Genomic DNA, 19,702 nt, shown 5'->3' with positions numbered 1-19,702 from the left:
CATCTGAGTGACTACCTCTGAGTAGATCAGGTAGTTTTGTTGGGGAAGCCTTTTTTTAGAAGAACCGAGGTTGCAAGTAGCAATGAGGTTGCCAGTGACTTGCACCCCTTTGGGATACCAAGATGCTTCTAGTGTGGGTCATGAGTACCATCCTTCCACTCAGTCTTGCTTAGACCAGCAGCATATTTATACCTTTGCAATGACGGCACCTACTGGAATAGCATTTATTTTATGCTACTGTTCGCAATTGTGGTCTCCTATGTTTTATGCTCTCGTAGTGCCGCATGAACCAGTACTGGCTAAACCTGCTTTTGTGCAATGCGAATGGCAACGGAAGCTGAACCTGTTTGAGCTATTACTTTACGGAGCAAATTATCAGGAAATAAAAAAGGAGATATGCGGCTCAATATCACCAACCATAGCTCATACGGCCAATAGATTTTACATGATCTACTTGCCCTAAAGCTATCATCAATAAATACGTGCCATGCTCGTTAATGTGTCCCCTTTTAATAGCAATAACTTAGCTCATAATTAGGCTAAAACAACTTCACTTAGGGCAAGTCCTTCAGTCTAAATTTTAATTCTTTCTTGCATTGTAATTTTTTTATAATAGATGAATGCTATTGTTCTAGAGATGTGGGTGAAATTGGGTCACGTACTGACCTTTTTATCCAAAGAGTACCTTGTACCATATCAAATAATCTACAAATCGTATATATCAGATGAGGTGCGCTAAAACTGAAAAACCGTTGCGGATCAAGAGAGGAGATGAATAGTCTTGATCATTTTGTAAAGAGATACCACTTTAACATCTTTCCCTATAAGACACATAAATATGAAAATGAGACCCTCAGCATAAGTAGAATGGTAGCAAAGTTAGCTTCTGTAAATTCTTGGGTTAAATTCAGTCAGGGTTTATTTTCAATAAAAAGTTTCATGTCTTGTCATACTAAGTGAAGCTTAAACAGACTAGTTCATATCGAGCATAGAAAAAATTCATTAATTCAAGCACAAAAACCTTTTCTCGAGCGGCCGCAAGCACAAAACTGATAGAAGCCTGCTTTGCAATGGCAGCAGGAATAGGTCTATTCTAGTCATGGTTTCTTTTTCGGTAACCATCCCTCAGCCTAATCTCGAATGCTCCACCTTTTTCATCTGGGATGAAAATCATCATGGGAGGTCTTAGTTAATAATCAACTGCCATCAGAGAAGAAGAAAAAAGAAAAGATAACTGCTTCCTTTTTCTGAACCTCGATACCAGGCATGGAAGCACCATTGTAGCATCAACTTCATACTTCGAGAAAAGAGTCTGGTCCTGAATGACTCCAAGATGATTTAGCCTTCTAAACTGGACCTTGCTATAGTCCATTCTCTTCCTGCTTCCCAAGATATAAAAGGAGACGAGAGAGATATATCAAATCCTGTTCTTGATGTAGGAAATGCAAGTTGCTACAATTGTCAATGCTTCATGTCCAAAGGAACTTTTCAACATCAGCAGCACTCTTTAGGTCTGGCATGGAAAACACCATATTTTCAGATGCAAAGAGTCCATAAAATAGCCATCCATCATCTTCATCTCTGCTGTACTTCTTGAACTTACACACAAAGGGTCAATACCAAATTTATATTGTCAGATAAATTCATGGCACTGCCATCCATCCTTGCAACCCATCTCACAGCCATTTGCACAAATTGTGAGGCCCGGTCGATCTCTTGAAAGTTCCACAAATCTGTCTTTGCTTTTAGCCAGCAACCTAGTGTTTCCCACACCAAGCCAGCGTAGGCCACGGAAGAAAGGAGGGGCAAGTAGCCAAAAAGAAGCGTTTGACAACCCACTACAGCTATAGAGATCAAGCTTTCGAAGTGGTCTTCTTTTGCCCTCAAATGCTTCCATTGAACCCAGCACTGTTATAGAAGCATCAGTGACATAGAAACAACTCCGGATGCTGAGGTTGGTGATTTCTCTACAGACCTCAGCAATAGTAGACATACCTTTATCTGACAATCCAGGCAGGTAACCCAGATCAAGAGTTGATAAAGTTCTCCTAATAATGCCATCCTGATACAACAAAAGCGCTATCCCTCTATCTGTGATCCTTTTGCAGCCCCTTAGACATAAAGAAGCAATCGGGCAACTCCCATGACCAAGGGCTGCTAAACCACTGTCAGTAATATCAGCTCCACCAAGATCCAATGTAGTCAATTTACAAAGTTTTGAAATTGAAATGAGCCCAACATCTGCAGTGCTTTTGCATCCTGAAAGGTCCAGAACCTCCAAATTTCTGCATAAGGATAGAGATTCTGCAGTTTCACTGGTTACAAGATTGCAGGACAACAATCTCACTTCAACAAGGGAGTTTGTGGCATCGGCAAGATTGTGAAATGCCAAATCTGACAAGAAAAAAGCATTGACGACCTCAAACCTTTTCAAGTTCTTGCAGGAGTGAAGAAAAGATACATAGCCTGCATCGGTCACTCGGGAAAATCCACCAAGTCTTACTGATTCAAGTCTTCTACATCCCTCAGATAGGAGGAGAATACCAACATCATTCACCCTTCTGAAAGTGGCTGGGTAATTTTGTCTACTCCGTGTAAGCGAAAGGCTAGTCAAATTTCTACAGGAGCCTAGAGACTGAAGCCCTCTGTTGGTCAAGTCATTGTGCAAAGAAGGCTCCTCCAGTGGTTTATCTTCAAGACACAGCCCAACCAATTGAGGAAGACTGCTTGCAATAGCTATAAGAAGTTCATCTTTTATTTTATTTAAAACAAGAGATAGCGACTGCAGTCCATTACTATTGGGCCTTAGAAAGGAACTGCCAGCACCAGCTAACGACGCGGTTGAATTCCTATCAGCTCCAGCTTTAAGGACAAGCAGCTTGGCTTGCCAATCAGATATAGGCTGCAACAGCAGAACTCTAATGGTTTTCGGAAGGATGAGCTGGATGAATTCAAGATCACTTGGGCCATCATATTGGACATGGAACTTTATAGACAGAGACTGCAAAGCAGCGGAAACAAATTGAAATATATGAATTTAACTCATCACTTTCTGTTTCAAACAATATGTGAAAGGAAACTGAAAATTTGGAATCTTGTATTTATAAATTTTCACCTCCAAGTACAAGCATCCCTTGAGCATCTTTGCTATGGAATTGTTGCAGTCATCAGGTGATTCAAGCTCACATGGACGTACCATTTCCAATGATAAAAGTCTGACATGGTAAAAGGAAATTAACTGCAATCCAAAGAACATGGATGATAGTACAAAATGAAGTAATAACTTCACCATTCCCTCCACAACAGTCAATCAAATTAGATTCGACTGAAGCCACTGCTTATTTGAGCTTGAATAAAACAAGCATGGAATATGTAAGAGTTAAGGAGCTAAATGACTTAATTAAAGCTCAAAATTATACAAACACATATTTAGTATGTGTAAGAAGCCAATTAATGGAATTGGAACAAAAAATTGATAAAAATGCATAATTTCTTTAAGAAAGAAATTCAAACCTTGAGAAAACTTAAGGGAATAAAAATAGAAGAAAAACAGGAAGTAATAGAACTTCCAATGATACAACCACCAATTAAGGTAGAAGGTTTTAAATTACAAAACCAAAACTCTGAATTTCTAGAATTACTAGAAGACAGGTTGAAAAAATTACATATTGGAACAATAAAGGAGAATCAAATGGATGATTCTGAGTCTAGTAAATTGGAAGAAGTTTTCCAACAAAATGTTGATCTGAGTAATGATTCAAGTCTAGAAAAATTAGAACAATAATTAAAATGTTTTAAGATTAATAATCTAGATGAATTATCAGAAATTAATCAGGTTAAATATGAACCAGCAAGGTTGGACCATTATTATTATAATTGGCCAACACCGGCAGATGCTCTAATTGAAGAAAATCAGCCTCATTTTCAGAATTCCTATTCAGGAAGACACATCTATGAATGGAACATAGATGGAATGAATGACAAACAGATAATAGATATCATACACAAAATGATGATGTATGCAACTGTTTGCCAAATAAATGGTAACACAGATCATCAAATTGTTCAGTTTATGGTAACTGGATTTGTGGGACAACTAAGAGGATGGTGGCAAAATTATCTCACCAATGACCAAAGAACGAAATTTTAAGTCATCAAATTATAATAAAAATCGAGCCAAATCAGGCAGGAACCAGTAGTGTGGCTACTACTAAGCAAGATGCAGTGTATACACTAGGCCTTGCAATAGTACAAAATTGGTTAGGTCATGAAATATCAGTGACCGATAGCATCAAATCATTATTAATCAACTTAAAATGTCCAACTTTGACCCATTTTAGATGGTATAAAGATACTTTCCTTAGCAGAGTCATGCAACTTACAGACTCTAATTCAGAAAGATGGAAGACCAAATTTGTAGAAGGTCTACCTCATTTATTTGCAGAAAGAATCAAGAAGATTCTAAGAGATAGATATAATGAAACTTCTATTGACTATCAAAATTACACCTATGGACAATTAATAAATGTTTGTGTCCAACAAGGATTAGCTTTATGCAATGATTTAAAGCTAAAAAAAAAGCCTAAGAAGCAAAAGCTCACAGAAAAATATTAATTAGGAGAATTTTGTGACCAATTTGCCTATGACATGGGCGGCCAAGAAAATCCAATAAAAAAGAAGAAAAAACATGTTAGAAGAAAACCACATAATGATAAGTGGTATAAAACTCGAAGAAAGAAGCGTAAGGAAAAACTCCCTCCTAGAGAGAAAAGACCTAAAAATGAAATTAAATGTTTTAGGTGTGGGAGATTTGGTCATTTTGCAACTGATTGCAAATTAAGAGATAAAATCAATCAATTAAAGATTGATGATCATTTAAAAGATCAATTAGCAAAATTAATGCTAAACTCTTCATTAGAAGATCAAGAAAGAACTAATAATAGTTCCGCATCAGATGATGAGATAAACATCATCTCCTCAAGTTCTTCCTCTGAGTCAAATTCTGATTCAGACATCTGCTGTTGTAATAAATCAAATTGCAACAAGACTATTGGAACTGACTAATAGTCAAGAAGAAATTCTTAAGATATTAAATCATGCTACTAATAACGATACGAAAAGAAAGTTACTAGAGTTCTTAATTGAGAAGAACCCTAGCATTGACAATTCAGGGCCAAAGATACCCAGCCCAGGATATCAGTTAAGTGAAGTCCTGAATAGATTTTACTCCTCTCAAATGAAAGAGAAACCAGTTTCAATAAATGAATTAAAACAAAAGGTTAGCCAATTAGAAATAGAAATTACTCTATTAAAAAAGGATAACCAACATATTAGATCTAGACTTTTAGATCTAGAAACATCAAAAGAATCATCTTTAGATAGAAAAGGAAAGAAAATTATCTTTCAAGATACTGATGGCTTACCTGAATATTTAAATATGTTAAAACAGGCAGCCAGTCAAAAATGGTATATCAAAATTGATAATAAAATCAATCAAAATCATCTTTTGCAAAATATAATCTCTTATTGATTCTGGTGCAGATTTTAATTGTATCAAAGGAGTAGTTCCGAAAATCTATCTGGTTAAGACTACTCAATTAGCTACAATAGCTGAAGGCACTAGATTGCATATTTTTGATAAATTTCAGATGCATATATCAGTACAAATGATATGGACATTCAAACATCATTTGTCATAATCAAAAATTTGACCCATAATGTCTTTCTACGAACACCTTTCCTAGACAATATCATACCTATCAATAGGATAGACAAAACAGGAATCCTTATTGAAAAACAAGGCAAACAAATTAAGTTTTCTTTTGTAATTGACCCTCAGACAAAGGTCATTAACGAAGTAAAAGAACTTATTCAAAAGGAGAAACTATTAATCTCCTCTCCGCAAAGCAAACAAGACTTTAAATTAAAAAGTCTCGGATATATTCCTAACTATTATACAGCATCAGTCAATGACTATAATCAGTTAGAAAGAATTCCGCAATGGACACCACAGCAGGAGGCCATGGTGAGTATGAAAAAAGGAAAAATTGATAAGGTAAAAAATTTGCCTTGTAATCAAAATGCATCAACTATTGATGCTATCCTGAAACAGGTAAAGTATTATACATATTATAATACAAGTTTTGAGGATAATCCTCCCTAATATATGTGTTTTGCTAGAACATATAATCGAGGCAGAAAATTTACTGCTCGATATGTCAGGGGACGCAGTGCTAATGCACTTCCCATGAGTACAGAAAATGTTCTTGCTCATTATGATCGGGGACGCAGTGCCAATGCACTTCCCACAAGAATTTCACAAATTGTGAACTTGGTATTCTATTTGAAAAAGGATCAAAAGAATAACCAAAATAGCAAATTTCTATCCCACAATGAATCATGGTGTAACCAACTTCATTCTTTAAGCCATGTATTACAGGAATAATATCTCGATACTTAACTCCAGAGAAGTAATCTGGAAAGGTATATGAATCATTATTATAATGAAGATAATCTGAATAATTGATGATTCATCGAGTCAAGAATAATATTGACTCATTAGCAACAGAATGGTAATAACCAATTATGGTTAAAAGTCATAATTGCAACTGCCTCTATAAAAAGTAAGGCAGCCAAATTCAAAAAGACAGTCATGTGATCAGCCAAAATCGTAGCTGAGTCACCAACCATTGTCCCGAAGGAATCTACTTTCGGCAGAAACACATCAACTTTGTGTCTACATCAGCACAGCTTTTGGCAGAAGATATCCCCTCCAGCCAACAAAGAGAATCATCTTTATTAAAACTGCTTAATGTCAAAATAGCTTTGCCAGCATATCACTGCGGATGAAGCGATATCTTCTCCAGCAAGCAAAAGGAATCTACTTTTTCAAAAAGCTACTTTTATAAAAGAAGCTACAAGTCATATCAAGTCAATTTTGTCTTTTCTTCAGGCGGAAAGAATCGCTTCCGATCAGAGAAAATGGAAGATGCTTTTTGAAAAGCTACTTTGTAAAAAGCACGATGCCTTGCTTTATTTTGCTTTGAGTTTTTTCAGTCCTTCCTTTTCTTTTTTTAAGTCGAATCATTGTTTTATCTGTCGGCCATGAGCGACAGACTAACTTTCGGACTCCAAAATAGATTGGAATCCACCTTTATAACTCGGTCTATAAGAAGAGATGCCCTCGCACTTGCAAAGGCGGAAGCTTTCAGACCTTTGGAGTAATTGAATTTCTTTTCTCCAACTCTGAGCTTGCGTTCTTCCTCCTTCCGCTTTCTCCCCACTTTTGGTATTAGAGCCAAGTTGGCATTGTTCAGTTCATAGGCCTAAGCCCAAGAGGGAGGCTACTGGTAGTACCTCGAGCCAGACCGTAGTAGGCAACTATTCTTTGTGAGGGATCATAGGCCAAGGCATAAGCGCCGAAGAAAGGCCTTATTGAGCCAACCTCATGGGGGTAGGGAACTGGGCATAGCCAGAATGGCTGGCTAAGTGCATCTGACAGTGCTAGGTGCATTAAGGTATGGATGTTCAGACCTTAATCATTTTATGTTATGTTTTTTTATTATGATTCATAGACTAAGGACATGAACTGGTTGTCATAATCCATCGTATGTTGAATTATGTATCGTTCAAACTGAAGTTATTAGAATGACTAGCGGGTTACTAATCTCAAATATCTACTATACTGTTTGAGTTGAGGTTGAGGTTAGGAAGGCGTGTTTGCCCGTTGATGCCGGGGTGGCGAGTAGGGCATGTTGGGGCATTTTGTTGCCATGTTCCTGAAGACCACCTCAGAAACAGTACAGTATGAAAATAGATTGATTGGAGACCCAGGTTGTAGTTAATTCTGCGATTAAAGTTTGAAAGGTATATAGTTCAACTAGATTAAAGGATTTAGACACCATATCTTCATGGTGGTAGTATTTTGAGTCTTAGAATCAAAAGAAATGATCATAAGATGAAAAGGTTAAGATCCATAACATGATAGCTTTATGCATAGAGCACTAGCCAGTAAGCCAAAGTCATGGAAAATAAGCCCAGGTTCAACCTCTAATGATAATAATGAATATAATCTAGTAAAATATGCTGAATCAATAGAATATCCAAAATATTTGGATGAATTAAACAATTGGACAATTCCAAAGGTTAATCCAAGCCAAATCTATAGAAAAGAATGGCTTGAGATTAGTTCAAAAATGATAGTAAAAACTATTGAAAGAACTATCCCAGTGAAATAACAATCTGAAACATTTAAATTGTTAAATGAAGATGATATCAAAGCATACCGAAAGAAGTATAATTTTATACACATCGGTATGGTACAGGTTTCATTTAAACCTTTAATTTTTCTAGGAATTGATTCTAGTATCATGTCCATAATTAGGGACGGAAGAAGCAATGATTTCAAATCATCTTTGGCAGCAGTCGTAGAGACTAGTCTATGCCATGGACCAATTTATTTTAACTGTTTCCCAAACTTGAATTTGTCCTTAACAGATATAAATCTATTGAATGCCTTAGAACTTAAGGTAGTTACACATGGGTATAATTTCATACTTGGATCAAAGGTCATAGCTTTGAGCTATAGAATTTATTATAAAACTCTGACAACCCTAGCACCTAGAATCAGAGAGGTGAATGTTCAGAAAGGGCTAACAACTGTAGTCCAAACAAATCTTAAATTATCTCATGTGATAACAAATAAGTTGATCAAATGGGAAGATATACATTTTCCAGAATTTTGGAAAATAGAAGAGGTAGTAAACCCCAAGCCTATATTAAATGAAAATATAGACCAGATTATCCAACTGACAAATGGGTCGGTAGAAATTATGTTCCAAAACTCAAGTAGAAAAATACATCTACCAGAAGTAACAAGATCTTTATCAAGTAGATCTTATGAGCCATATCAGGCTAGTATTCCTACAAGAGCTTCAACTTCTCGAATGAGGAATGAAGAAATTGAGATAGTTGAAAGAATAGGAATAAGTAGGAATGATATTCCTTATGGAATTTACTCTAAGGAAAAGGGTAAGGAATCACCGACCCCATCAGAAATGAGTTTTGACTAAAAGGAATACACTTTAAGATCCTAACTGAAAAGTCATTTCTGATGACCAACCACATTAGAAATGATTTAAGATTTGTTTGGACTACAGTTGTTAGCCCTTTCTGAACATTCACCTCTCTGATTCTAGATGCTAGGGTTATCAGGTTTTATAATAAATTCTATAGCTCAAAGCTATGACCTCTAATATAGGTATGAAATTATACCTATGTGTAGCTACCTTAAGTTCTAAGGCATTCAACAGATTTATATCTGTTAAGGACAAATTCAATTTTGGGGAACAGTTAAAATAAACTGGTCCATGGCATAGGCTAGTCTCTACAACTGCTGCCAAAGATGATTTGAAATCATTGTTTCTTCCGTCCCTAATTATGGACATAATACTAGAATCAATTCCCAGAAAAGTCAAAGGTTTAAATAAAACCTGAACCATACTGATACTTCTTTCGGTATGCTTTAATGTCATCTTCATTTAACAATTTAAATGTCTGAGATTATTGTTTCACTGGGATAGTTCTTTCGATAGTTTTTACTATCATTTTTGAACTTATCTCAAGCCATCCTCTTCTATAGATTTGGCTTGGATTTACCTTTGGAATTGTCCAATTGTTTAATTCATCCAAATATTTTGGATATTCTATTGATTCAGCATATTTTATTAAATTATATTCATTATTATCATTAGATATTGAACCTGGGCTTATTTTCCATAACTTTGGCTTACTGGCCAGTGCTCTATGCATGAAGCTATCATGTTATGGATCTTAACTTTTTTATCTTATGATCATTTCTTATGATTCTAAGACTCAAAACACTACCACCATGAAGATATGGTGTCTAAATCCTTTAATCTGGTTGAACTATATACCTTTCAAACTTTAATCATAGAATTAACTACAATCTGGGTCTCCAATCAATCTGATTTCATACTGTGCTGTTTCTGAGGTCGTCTTCAGGAACATGGCAACAAAATGCCCCAACACGTCCTACTCGCCACCCCGGCATCAACGAGCAAACACGCCTTCCTAACCTCGACCTCAACTCAGACAATACAGTAGATATCTGAGACTAGTAACCCGCTAGTCATTCTAATAACTTCAGTTTGAACGATACATAATTCAACACACGATGGATTATGACAACCAATTCATGTCCTTAGTCTATGAATCATAATAAAAAACATAACATAAAATAATTAAGCTCTGAACATCCATATCTTCACGCACCTAGCACTGCCAAATGCACTTAGCCAGTCATTCTGGCTATGCCCAGTTCTCTACCCCCATGAGATTGGCTCAACAAGGCCTTTCCCCGGCGCTTATGCCTTGGCCTATGATCCCTCACAAAGAATAGTTGCCTACTACGATTTGGCCTGAGGTACTATCAGTAGCCTCCCTCTTGGGCTTAGGGCTATGAACTGAACAATGCTAACCTGGCTCTGATACCAAAAGTGGGAAGAAAGCGGAAACGGAAAGAACGCAAGCTCAGAGTTGGAGAAAAAAATTCAATTACTCCAAAGGTCTGAAAGGTTCTGCCTTTGCAAGTGCGAGGGCATCTTCTCTTATAGACCGAGTTCCCAAGGTGGATTCCAATCTATTTTGGAGTCCGAAAGTTAGTCTGTCGCTCATGGCCGACAGATAAAACAATGACTCGACTTAAAGAAAGAAAAAGAAGGACCGAAAGACTCAAAGTAAAATAAAGCAAGGCATCTTGCTTTTTACAAAGTAGCTTTTCAAAAAGCATCTTCCTCTTTCGCTGATCAGGAGCGATTCCTTCCGCCTGAAGAAAAGGCAAAATTGACTTGATGTGACTTAAAACTTCTTTTATAAAAGTAGCTTTTTCAAAAAGTAGATTTCTTTTGCTTGCTGAAAAAGATATTGCTTCATCTGTAGTGATGTGCTGGCAAAGCTGATTTGATATTAAGCAGCTTTAATCAAGATGATTCTCTTTGTTGGCTGGAGGGGATATCTTCCGCCGAAAGCTATGTGCTGATGTAGACACAAAGTTGATGTGTTTCTGCTGAAAGTAAATTTCTTCGGAATAATAGCTGGTGGCTCAGCTATGATTCTGACTGATCACATGACTGTCTTTCTGAATTTGGTTGCCTTACTTTTTATAGAGGCAGTTGCAATTATGACTTTTAATCAGAATTGGTTATTACCAATTCTGTTGCCAATGAGTCAATATTATTCGACTCGATGAATCATCAATTATTCAGATTATCTTTATTATAATAATGATGCATATACCTTTCCAGATTACTTCTCTAGAGTTAAGTATTGGGATATTATTCCTGTAATACTATTCTTCATCTATGGCTTAAAGAATTAAGTTGGTTACAACGTAATTCATTGAGGGATAATAATTTGCTATTTTGGTTATTCTTTTGATCCTTTTTCAAATAGAATACCAAGTTCACAATTTGTGAAATTCTTGTGGGAAGTGCATTGGCACTGCGTCCCCGATCATAATGAGCAAGAACATTTTCTGTACTCATGGGAAGTGCATTGGCATTGCGTCCCCTGACATATCTAGTAAATTTTCTGTTTCGATTATGTCCCTGCAAAACACATATGTTAGGAAGGATTATCCTCAAAACTTGTATTATAATATTTATAATAATTTACCTATTTCAGGATAGCATCAATAGTTGATGCATTTTGATTATAAGGCAAATTTTTTACCTTATCAATTTTTTCTTTTTCCATACCATGGCCTCTTGTTGTGGTGTCCATCGCGGAATTCCTTCTGACTGATTATAGTCATTGACTGACGCTGATGCTGTATAATAGTCAGAAATATATTCGAGACTTTTTAATTTAAAGTCTTGTGTGCTTTGCTGAGAGGAGATTAATAATTTCTCCTTTTGAATAAGTTCTTTTACTTCGTTAATGATCTTTGTCTGAGGGTCAATTACAAAAGAAAACTTAATTTGTTTTCTTGTTTTTCAATAAAGATTTTTGTTTTGTCTATCCTATTGATAGGCATGATATTGTCTAGGAAAGGTGTTCCTAGAATGACATTATGTGTCAAATTTTTGATTATAACAAATGATGTTTGAATGTCCACATCATTTGTACTGATATATGCATCTGATAATTTATCAGAAATGTGCAATCTAGTGCCTTAAGCTATTGTAGCTGATTGAGTAGTCTTATCCATATAAATTTTCGGAACTACTCCTTTGATACAATTAAAATCTACACCAGAATCAATAAGAGCAATTATATTTTGCAAAAGATGATTTTGATTGATTTTAATATCAATTTTGATATACCAGTTTTGACTGGCTGCCTGTTTTAACATATTTAAATATTCAGGCAAGCCATCAGTATCTTGAAAGATAATTTTCTTTCCTTTTCTATCTAAAGATGATTCTTTAGACGTTTCTAGATCTAAAAGTCTAGATCTAATCTGTTGGTTATCCTTTTTTAATAGAGTAATTTCTATTTCTAATTAGCTAACCTTTTGTTTCAATTCATTTATTGAAACTGGTTTCTCTTTCATTTGAGAGGAGTAAAATCTATTCAAGACTTCACTTAATTGATATCCTAGGCTGGGTATCTTTGGCCCTAAATTGTCTACGTTATTAGGGTTCTTAATTGTAACTTTCTTTTCGTATCGATATTAGTAGCATGATCTAATATCTTAAGAATTTCTTCTTGACTATTAGTCAGAACATTTATAGTCTTCTTATTTACTATTGATTTCCAATAGTCTTTGTTGCAATTTGATTTATTACAACAGCAAATGTCTTTGTTGCAATTTGATTTATTACAACCCTTTTATGAAATGATTTTTCAGGCTATTTTCAGTCCTTTCTCATATATGCAACTATGTAAGATCCTAACTAAAGGGAATACACTCTCTTTTCCCACTCGTTAGGGCAGCGGTTGGAGAGGTAAAAGCTCAATTTGAGGAACTCCTATTTCGTTTCCTCCATCTAAGCGAGTGCCCTGCTTTGATTCCAGAGATGTTTCCGATACAAACAGCAAAACGAAGAGGTCGAACGAGATGAGCTGACCGAGCAGCCAAAACCATCCAACGGGTTCCGGAACCAGAAGAGGACCAGGTAGAGAGTTCGCCGATGGAGATACCTCTAACTAGGAGGACCTTCAGGACAAGGGATTCATTTCTTTCATTAACCTATTCTTGCGTTTATTATCCCTCTTTCCGGCGATCTCAACCGGAGCCTTTGTGCTTTCGCTTTCTGAGTTCTCTCTAAAACTAGTTGTGTCTATGCTTCCTTTCTGCGACCCCATTTTGCTGTGAGCTATATTGGCAGGAGAACTGAGGATCAATTCCATGAGTGGCTGTAAACTGAGAGAAAGCTGATGAGACATATTCTCCCCCTGAATCTGAGCACAAAACTGGAATCCGATGACAAAAGAAGAAATTCTCAACCTTAGTTTAAAAAAGCTGAAAGCACTTAAGCACCTCTGGTTATTAATAAAAAAATTTTTTTAACGATATAGGTTCATTGCTGTGCTTACACACTAGGCTACCCTTCTTCGAAAGCTCCGCAGGACCACCTATCACTAGTCTTCGGCCGGAGGAGTTTATTGCACAAAAACGCCGGGACGCTGGCTCCCGCAGAGGGAAAACAGCCTGTTGACCTCAAACCGCCCGAAAGTTTGTTTGGGCCTGTCAAGTGGAGCCCCCGCCTCCCTAAATAAGGTAAAGGCGTCGACTTGAGAGCCTTCTCAATTAGCACTTTCCAAAAAGGGAATTCTTTCCATCTCAGGGAAAGGTAGTGATTGAGACTCTGGGAATTCACTCTCACAGCACCACCATAAGGAGTAGACCTCGAGAGCTGGCTACCCTTCGGCTGGCCTCTTTAACTAGAAGTGATAAACAGGCGGAGGGCTTTTTCAAATCTCAAACTTATGAAGCATCGGATGAAGCGAGAGCTAGCTTTTTAGCTGAATCTAGGGCAGAGGCCACAGACGGTAGCAAAGCAAGAAAAGAAGGAAGAACTCGTCAGGCAAGAAGGGACTTTTCACTCTTTTGAGGCGATGTAATAGAAGATGCAGACTTCGGGCAAACAAATGAGTGAAGTTCCTGTTCTGGAATGTCAAGCCATTTCGAGTAGATGTCGGCATTTCCTAAAGAAAGCAGTTACAGTAGCAGTAGGAGTAGCCCCCGGAGCGCTAACTCGAAAATTATGTCAAACTAAAGTCACTGAACAACATTGAGTGATTCCATATTGCATTTTGTATAAAACTATAGTTTTAAGGGAAAAAAAAAAAAAAAAAACATAGCACTACTAATCTTCTGAAGTCAAATTTGCCTTGCTGCATGTTTGGAATAACCTATGCCATGAGTTTTAACTTTTCAGTTCATTAAGAAAAGTTGATCATTTTTTCCGTAGAAAATAGACAAGAAAGAGTTCACATTATGGATGTAAATAGCTTGTCATGCTTTACTAGTTACTGCAATATCAAAAGCGAACATTGAGTCAAGTATCAATGCTCTTGCTGATAAAACATTTCGTATTTGACAAAATTATTGCATTATATATCAGATGAACTGATCGTTGAAATATATAACAGAAATAGCAAGATTCTACAGAAGTTGACTGCAGTATTTTTTTTTTCTTGAGCATTTTTTTTTCTCCAATAGCATAAACCAAATCTCCTACAAACAGTCATTCTACAATGATTCCACAGGCATCAACATATGATATGGAGGGTTTCTTACTTTCTTTTATACCCTTCTTAATGCTTCAAGTCATCTACATCTTTGCATTCCAATTGTATTATGTGATGGTGGCCCTCTTTGCTTCATAATATCTATACTATGTTTAAAAAGGACAGTTTCAAAATTGGGGGCCATTCTGTTTAGATTCAGTCTATCATTTTTTCAGAAAGTGTCTTGCCTCGCCACCATTGGTGAGCACAGCTGCAGGTATGGATGGTGATTGCAGGGAATGCACATGTGACACGCTATGCGCCAGCCTTGCAATCACCGTCGCTCGAGATTGCACTTGCCTAGTGGCAAGTTAAGCCTGTTCGCTTTTTTATACCAAAAATAATCATTCTTTCTAGATTAGCAAAGCAATCTTCCATGTATATAAATAAGGAAAAAATTTAAAATCCTAGTTACAAATAAATAAGGAAAATTCACCTAGTTACAGTTCTGGAAGTAAACAAATAAAGAAACAAATCAAAAACCCTGGCTTCCAAAAAATAAGGTAAAAAATAAACAAATAAGCTGCAAACAACTAAGGAAAAGGCCATAATAAAAAAATGTGAAAGGAAACAAAAAGGGGAAAATTGAAAATACTAGCCGCAAGGGAAAAAAACTAATAGAAGATATCCTTTTTGGTGACCATACAAAAAAGAAACTCCTTTCTCTCTGTTATTCTCTCACTTAAACACAGGGAGAAAATATATCATAATAAAAAATTGTAAGAGTAAACAAATTAGAAAAATTAAAAGTAGGCTGCAAACAGATAAGGACAAATCTAATTACAAAAAAACCTGATTATTTTTAATATTATTTTCATATTTTAATTTGGTATAATTTAAAATTTTATATTTTTCTTAAACGTGCATTGCATGTGTTCAGTTGCTAGTGAGCATGAATTCCTTTCCCCATATGGTGGAAAAGGCCCTTCATTTTGTCTTATTGCTTCCCATGACACAGAATCGTAATATATGCAACAAAAAAGTAAAAAAAAGTCGCTACTTGGAAGAGAGATTGTCATGTTATACAACAAAATTGAAATAAATTCAGCTAACTCTAAAGAAACATATCATTCAAAATATTAGACTTCATATTCTTTTGATCAAAATCTTTCGAATGCACTTCACATACATTTCTTCTACACTGATGACCGCTAACTCAATTGTGATTCTATAGAGCGCTTAATGTTCAGACAGAAACTGAGGCTGGTGCAAATTTTGAAAAGCCTGCAAACTACAAATTTCATATTTTGTTTTCGAAAACCCACAAGTTTTATGCATTTCTGAGTTGGAATATTTATTCTTTTAATTTTTTATAGCATTATTCTTTTTGATTTATGCTAGTTTGATCGGTCGAAGGAATATCACATGAACCATGGGAAGTAATATGAGTAGGAAATAAACATGAGACTCATTGACTTCCCTACTTAATCACAAGTTTATATTATAAGAATCCATAGTGTCTACTTTTCTATTTACTAGACCTATTATAATAAAACTTGAGACAGAAGCACTTCATTTTGATAGCTTTGAACAAAAGGAACAGCATAGCCCATCTTTAAAATGACAGAACTTCATAAAATCACCTCTATTTTTGTTCTCTACATCCGGAACCTTAACGGTTGCAGTCAAATATATACTTTCTTCATGTATTCCACTAAAATTTCCACATCCTGCTTACTTTAACCATGCACTATAGAAGGCTTAGTGATGTTTTAGGTCACCATTTCTATAGAGGGAAGGATTGGGTCCTCTGTGTATTGGCAGGGGCACATTTTTCTTTTCAGATAACATCTATTGACTTCCATTTAAGCTTTCCTAAAATCCTGAACTCACACTTTTTGGATGAATTATATCATAGTTGGCAAACAACCAAGCTATAGCATGTCCAGGAATCAATTTTGTGCTAACATATTAAATAATTGCAATTATATCTTTCAGGTAAGACTAAAACATCATATTTAGCTCTTCATTCAATGGTTTGATGTGGTCTATGGAAACTAAGATCCATACCTTAAATTGGGGCACTTTCTGCCGATGGCTGTGAAAATATACGAAGAGAACAGGAAGCACTTAAGCAAAACAAGTTCTTGGAGATGTTCCTTGGCAAAAACTTCAATTGAAGAATCATCTAGCCGAGCACAATCAAGGGTAAGGCTTCGAAGCATTCTATTATTAGTCAGAACTCTATTCAGGATCTGGACAGTAGGTGAAAACCCCTGCAATAACAACAACCAATATTTAATAAGAAAGATGAAGGAACGTCAAACATCTATTCAAAATCTCAGAGCTGCTAGAGCTGCACACGTGCAACCAAACTCTGTCCACACGCTGAACAACCACAAAAAAGCACCCTCTTAATGTGGGCCCTACATGTAATATATGTGAGGCCCATGATTCAAGGGCAGCAAGGTGTGCAATTAGGCAGTCTTAGTCTGGTCTATTCCTAAAATGCATAGGTAGGTTTAGCTTTTCCTGCATTCTTCAGCTCTACCTCATAAAATGAAGATTATATGCGAAGATTAAATTTTTGAATGATGAAAAGGAGAGCAAAGTGCAATTCAATAATCTACACTTGTTTATAAGGAAAAATTATAAACATAAGAGTAATTGAAAGTGCTGAAGTAAGCAAACTGAAGTTACAAGGCACATCAAAAGGTCCAGCCACCTGAATCTCAAACCTGTCTTGCCACCAAAATAAAATAAAATGCCCAGAAACTATATCGTTCGCATGCCTTTCCATTTTCTAGCCAAACCCCACTTTTTAATTATACTGAGCTTTAATGTGCACGAATAAGTTAGGAATTTGATGAGAACCACTATGTAATTATTACCTACATAGTGGATAGGACATGTTTCTAACTAAACTAATTTCTAACACAGAACAGGCAAATCTGTTGCACACCAAACAACACCCATTTAATGTATCATGGACATTGGAAACCAAATTAATCCACTGTTCACACAATAAGAATAATGATAAAAGGGAAAATCTTTCTTATTCAAAATTTTAAGAAGATACATCCTAAATAAAGAGTCAACAGGCCCCAAAAAATTATAAAAACATATTTTTCTTTTACCAGAAACATTATTGACCAGACACAATCAAGAGGGCATCTCAAATATCTGAAAAGCGTATGAAACTGTCTAAAATTGTAGACCCATTAAGTTGTGCAGAAGAATCACAAAACCAAAGATCCACCTCACATAGAAGCGAGAAATCTGCACAAAGATTCCAACTTTACGGCACCCAACTAGTTATTCTCGCAAGATGGGTGAAGAAAAGGAGCAAACGTGTCAAGAAAAAGGATTTGGGAGTACTCACAGAGAGGTCGATTGTGGAGATGGTTGAGAGAACCTGCGACACCGAGAACCGGAGAGCTTTGCAGACGGGAGCTGCCGAGCACAGAGACTCCAAGTCGAGCCTCCCAAATATTTCCAGTACTAGGCTCTGTGGTAGCCTCTCTATCAGCCCCCCATCGCCGCCTCCTCGTACCACCTTCGCCATTTCCGACTGCGCTGAGAGACTCTTGGCGAACGGAGCTGCGGATTAATGTTGGATTAAGTCCGTATCCTGTTTAAAAAGTAAAAAATCGGGGTGAAATGAAGAGATGAAGCAAACCCTAGCAAAGATAACAATGATAACGAGTGGAATTGAGGAGGGCTAGATTTTGGGATCGGTTACCTGCTCTCAAGTAGTGCCCTTCGAGACGGCTCGGTATCTGGGGAACGAGTTGGTCGCCATCGCCATGGATTCGACTCGAAGTAGACGCGAGGGAGAGCGGACGAGGGGACGGCGCAAAAGTCGCCTGGAGAGCTCTCCCGCAGGTCGCACGGTCGGACGGCGTTGGACTCCGGACAACAACAACAACAACGACAATAATAATAATAACAATAAGAATAATAGGAATAAAAATAATAAGAACATAATAATAATAATAATAATAATAATAATAATAATAATAAATATTTTTTTTGGTTTATGCTCACATACTCAAACGTGAATACAAACAAAAAAGCCGGAAAAAAGAAGACACGGCATAAAAATGGAGCAATAAAAGAGGCAATTTAGTTCGTGATCCTGTTCGCTTTTCGGTCCATATGAACGGTTTGAAATTCTATAAAATTTTATAAAAATTATCGTTCTACCGACCTGCCTCTTATATTTTCATCCTATTTTTTAATAAAATTCCATAGATATTGCTCCTTCCAACTGCTAAATATCGAGACTAATCGTAGCTCTAACGTTCTTTTGATTCTAGCTCTTCTTAATAACCCGTGACAATTTCCAATTGCCATCATCTCCCGCTTAAGTAAGTTGCATGCTGTTCTTTGTAATTTGGATCTTCTTCACATTGCTTGTGTATGAATTTGCAGAAAACTTCATAATAACAACGACTAGCCTTCTTGATGGTTTTATTGGTCACACTGGCTAAATATTTCTCATATAATATATATATTGTAAGTTAATTTGCACCTCCTTGTACCTTTCTATATGTGCCTGTCCCATAACTTTTCCACTTCAATATTTTCGCATACGTTGACAATCATATAGTTTAGTTGTGCATGCTACCAATATTTAAATGTTTTGTTCTTCTTTTTAAACTTAGCCACAATCATTTATTAATTTATGGATTTGGGTTTCACAAGGGGCATCAAACTTTGATCTAGTCACTGATGATGCATAATTAGAAAGTGAAAATACACGTTGGCCTCATTATTGCATGGTTCAACTCTGGAGGTCATCATCATTTTTTTTTATGCTTATCATGCAATAATGTGGAGAGGCTGCTAAACATGAATGCAAAAGGAAACACTTATTACAGACCCTCTTTTGTTTAGCAAATTTTGGTAAGACAATTAATTTATCATGCTGCACAGAAAGATACTAGTTCAGTATTAAACTAAATTGTGTAGAACCAAATTCATCAAATAACTTGTAACTTGT

At 36.3% G+C, this 19,702-nt stretch overlaps 1 protein-coding gene across 2 annotated transcripts; it reads right to left on the bottom strand.

The window, feature by feature from the left end:
• Nucleotides 1–896: 896 nt before the first annotated feature.
• On the bottom strand, nt 897–18,656 carry LOC103711993 (RNI-like superfamily protein). Of its 2 annotated transcripts, none has more exons than XM_017844004.5 (5): nt 18,440–18,656; nt 18,080–18,328; nt 16,768–16,973; nt 3,116–3,215; nt 897–3,001 (listed from the first exon to the last, which is right to left on the bottom strand). In XM_017844004.5, exons 2-5 carry the CDS (start codon nt 18,260–18,262, stop codon nt 1,634–1,636), a joined length of 1,857 nt encoding a protein of 618 aa, XP_017699493.2. In that variant the 5' UTR covers nt 18,263–18,328; nt 18,440–18,656; the 3' UTR covers nt 897–1,633. The 2 variants fall into 2 exon arrangements, with proteins under 2 accessions (XP_017699493.2, XP_088563278.1); XM_088707152.2 differs by having other exon boundaries at nt 18,080–18,297; nt 18,440–18,630.
• Between the last annotated feature and the right edge of the window lie 1,046 nt (nt 18,657–19,702).

The sequence above is a fragment of the Phoenix dactylifera genome, chromosome 11, assembly GCF_051530095.1.
Source record: "Phoenix dactylifera cultivar Ajwa chromosome 11, Ajwa_hap1_PhDact_Kaust_v1.1, whole genome shotgun sequence".
Classification (NCBI taxonomy): Eukaryota; Viridiplantae; Streptophyta; class Magnoliopsida; order Arecales; family Arecaceae; genus Phoenix; species Phoenix dactylifera.
The sequence above is the reverse complement of the archived record's forward strand: the minus strand, read 5'-3'. Positions and strand labels throughout refer to the sequence as shown.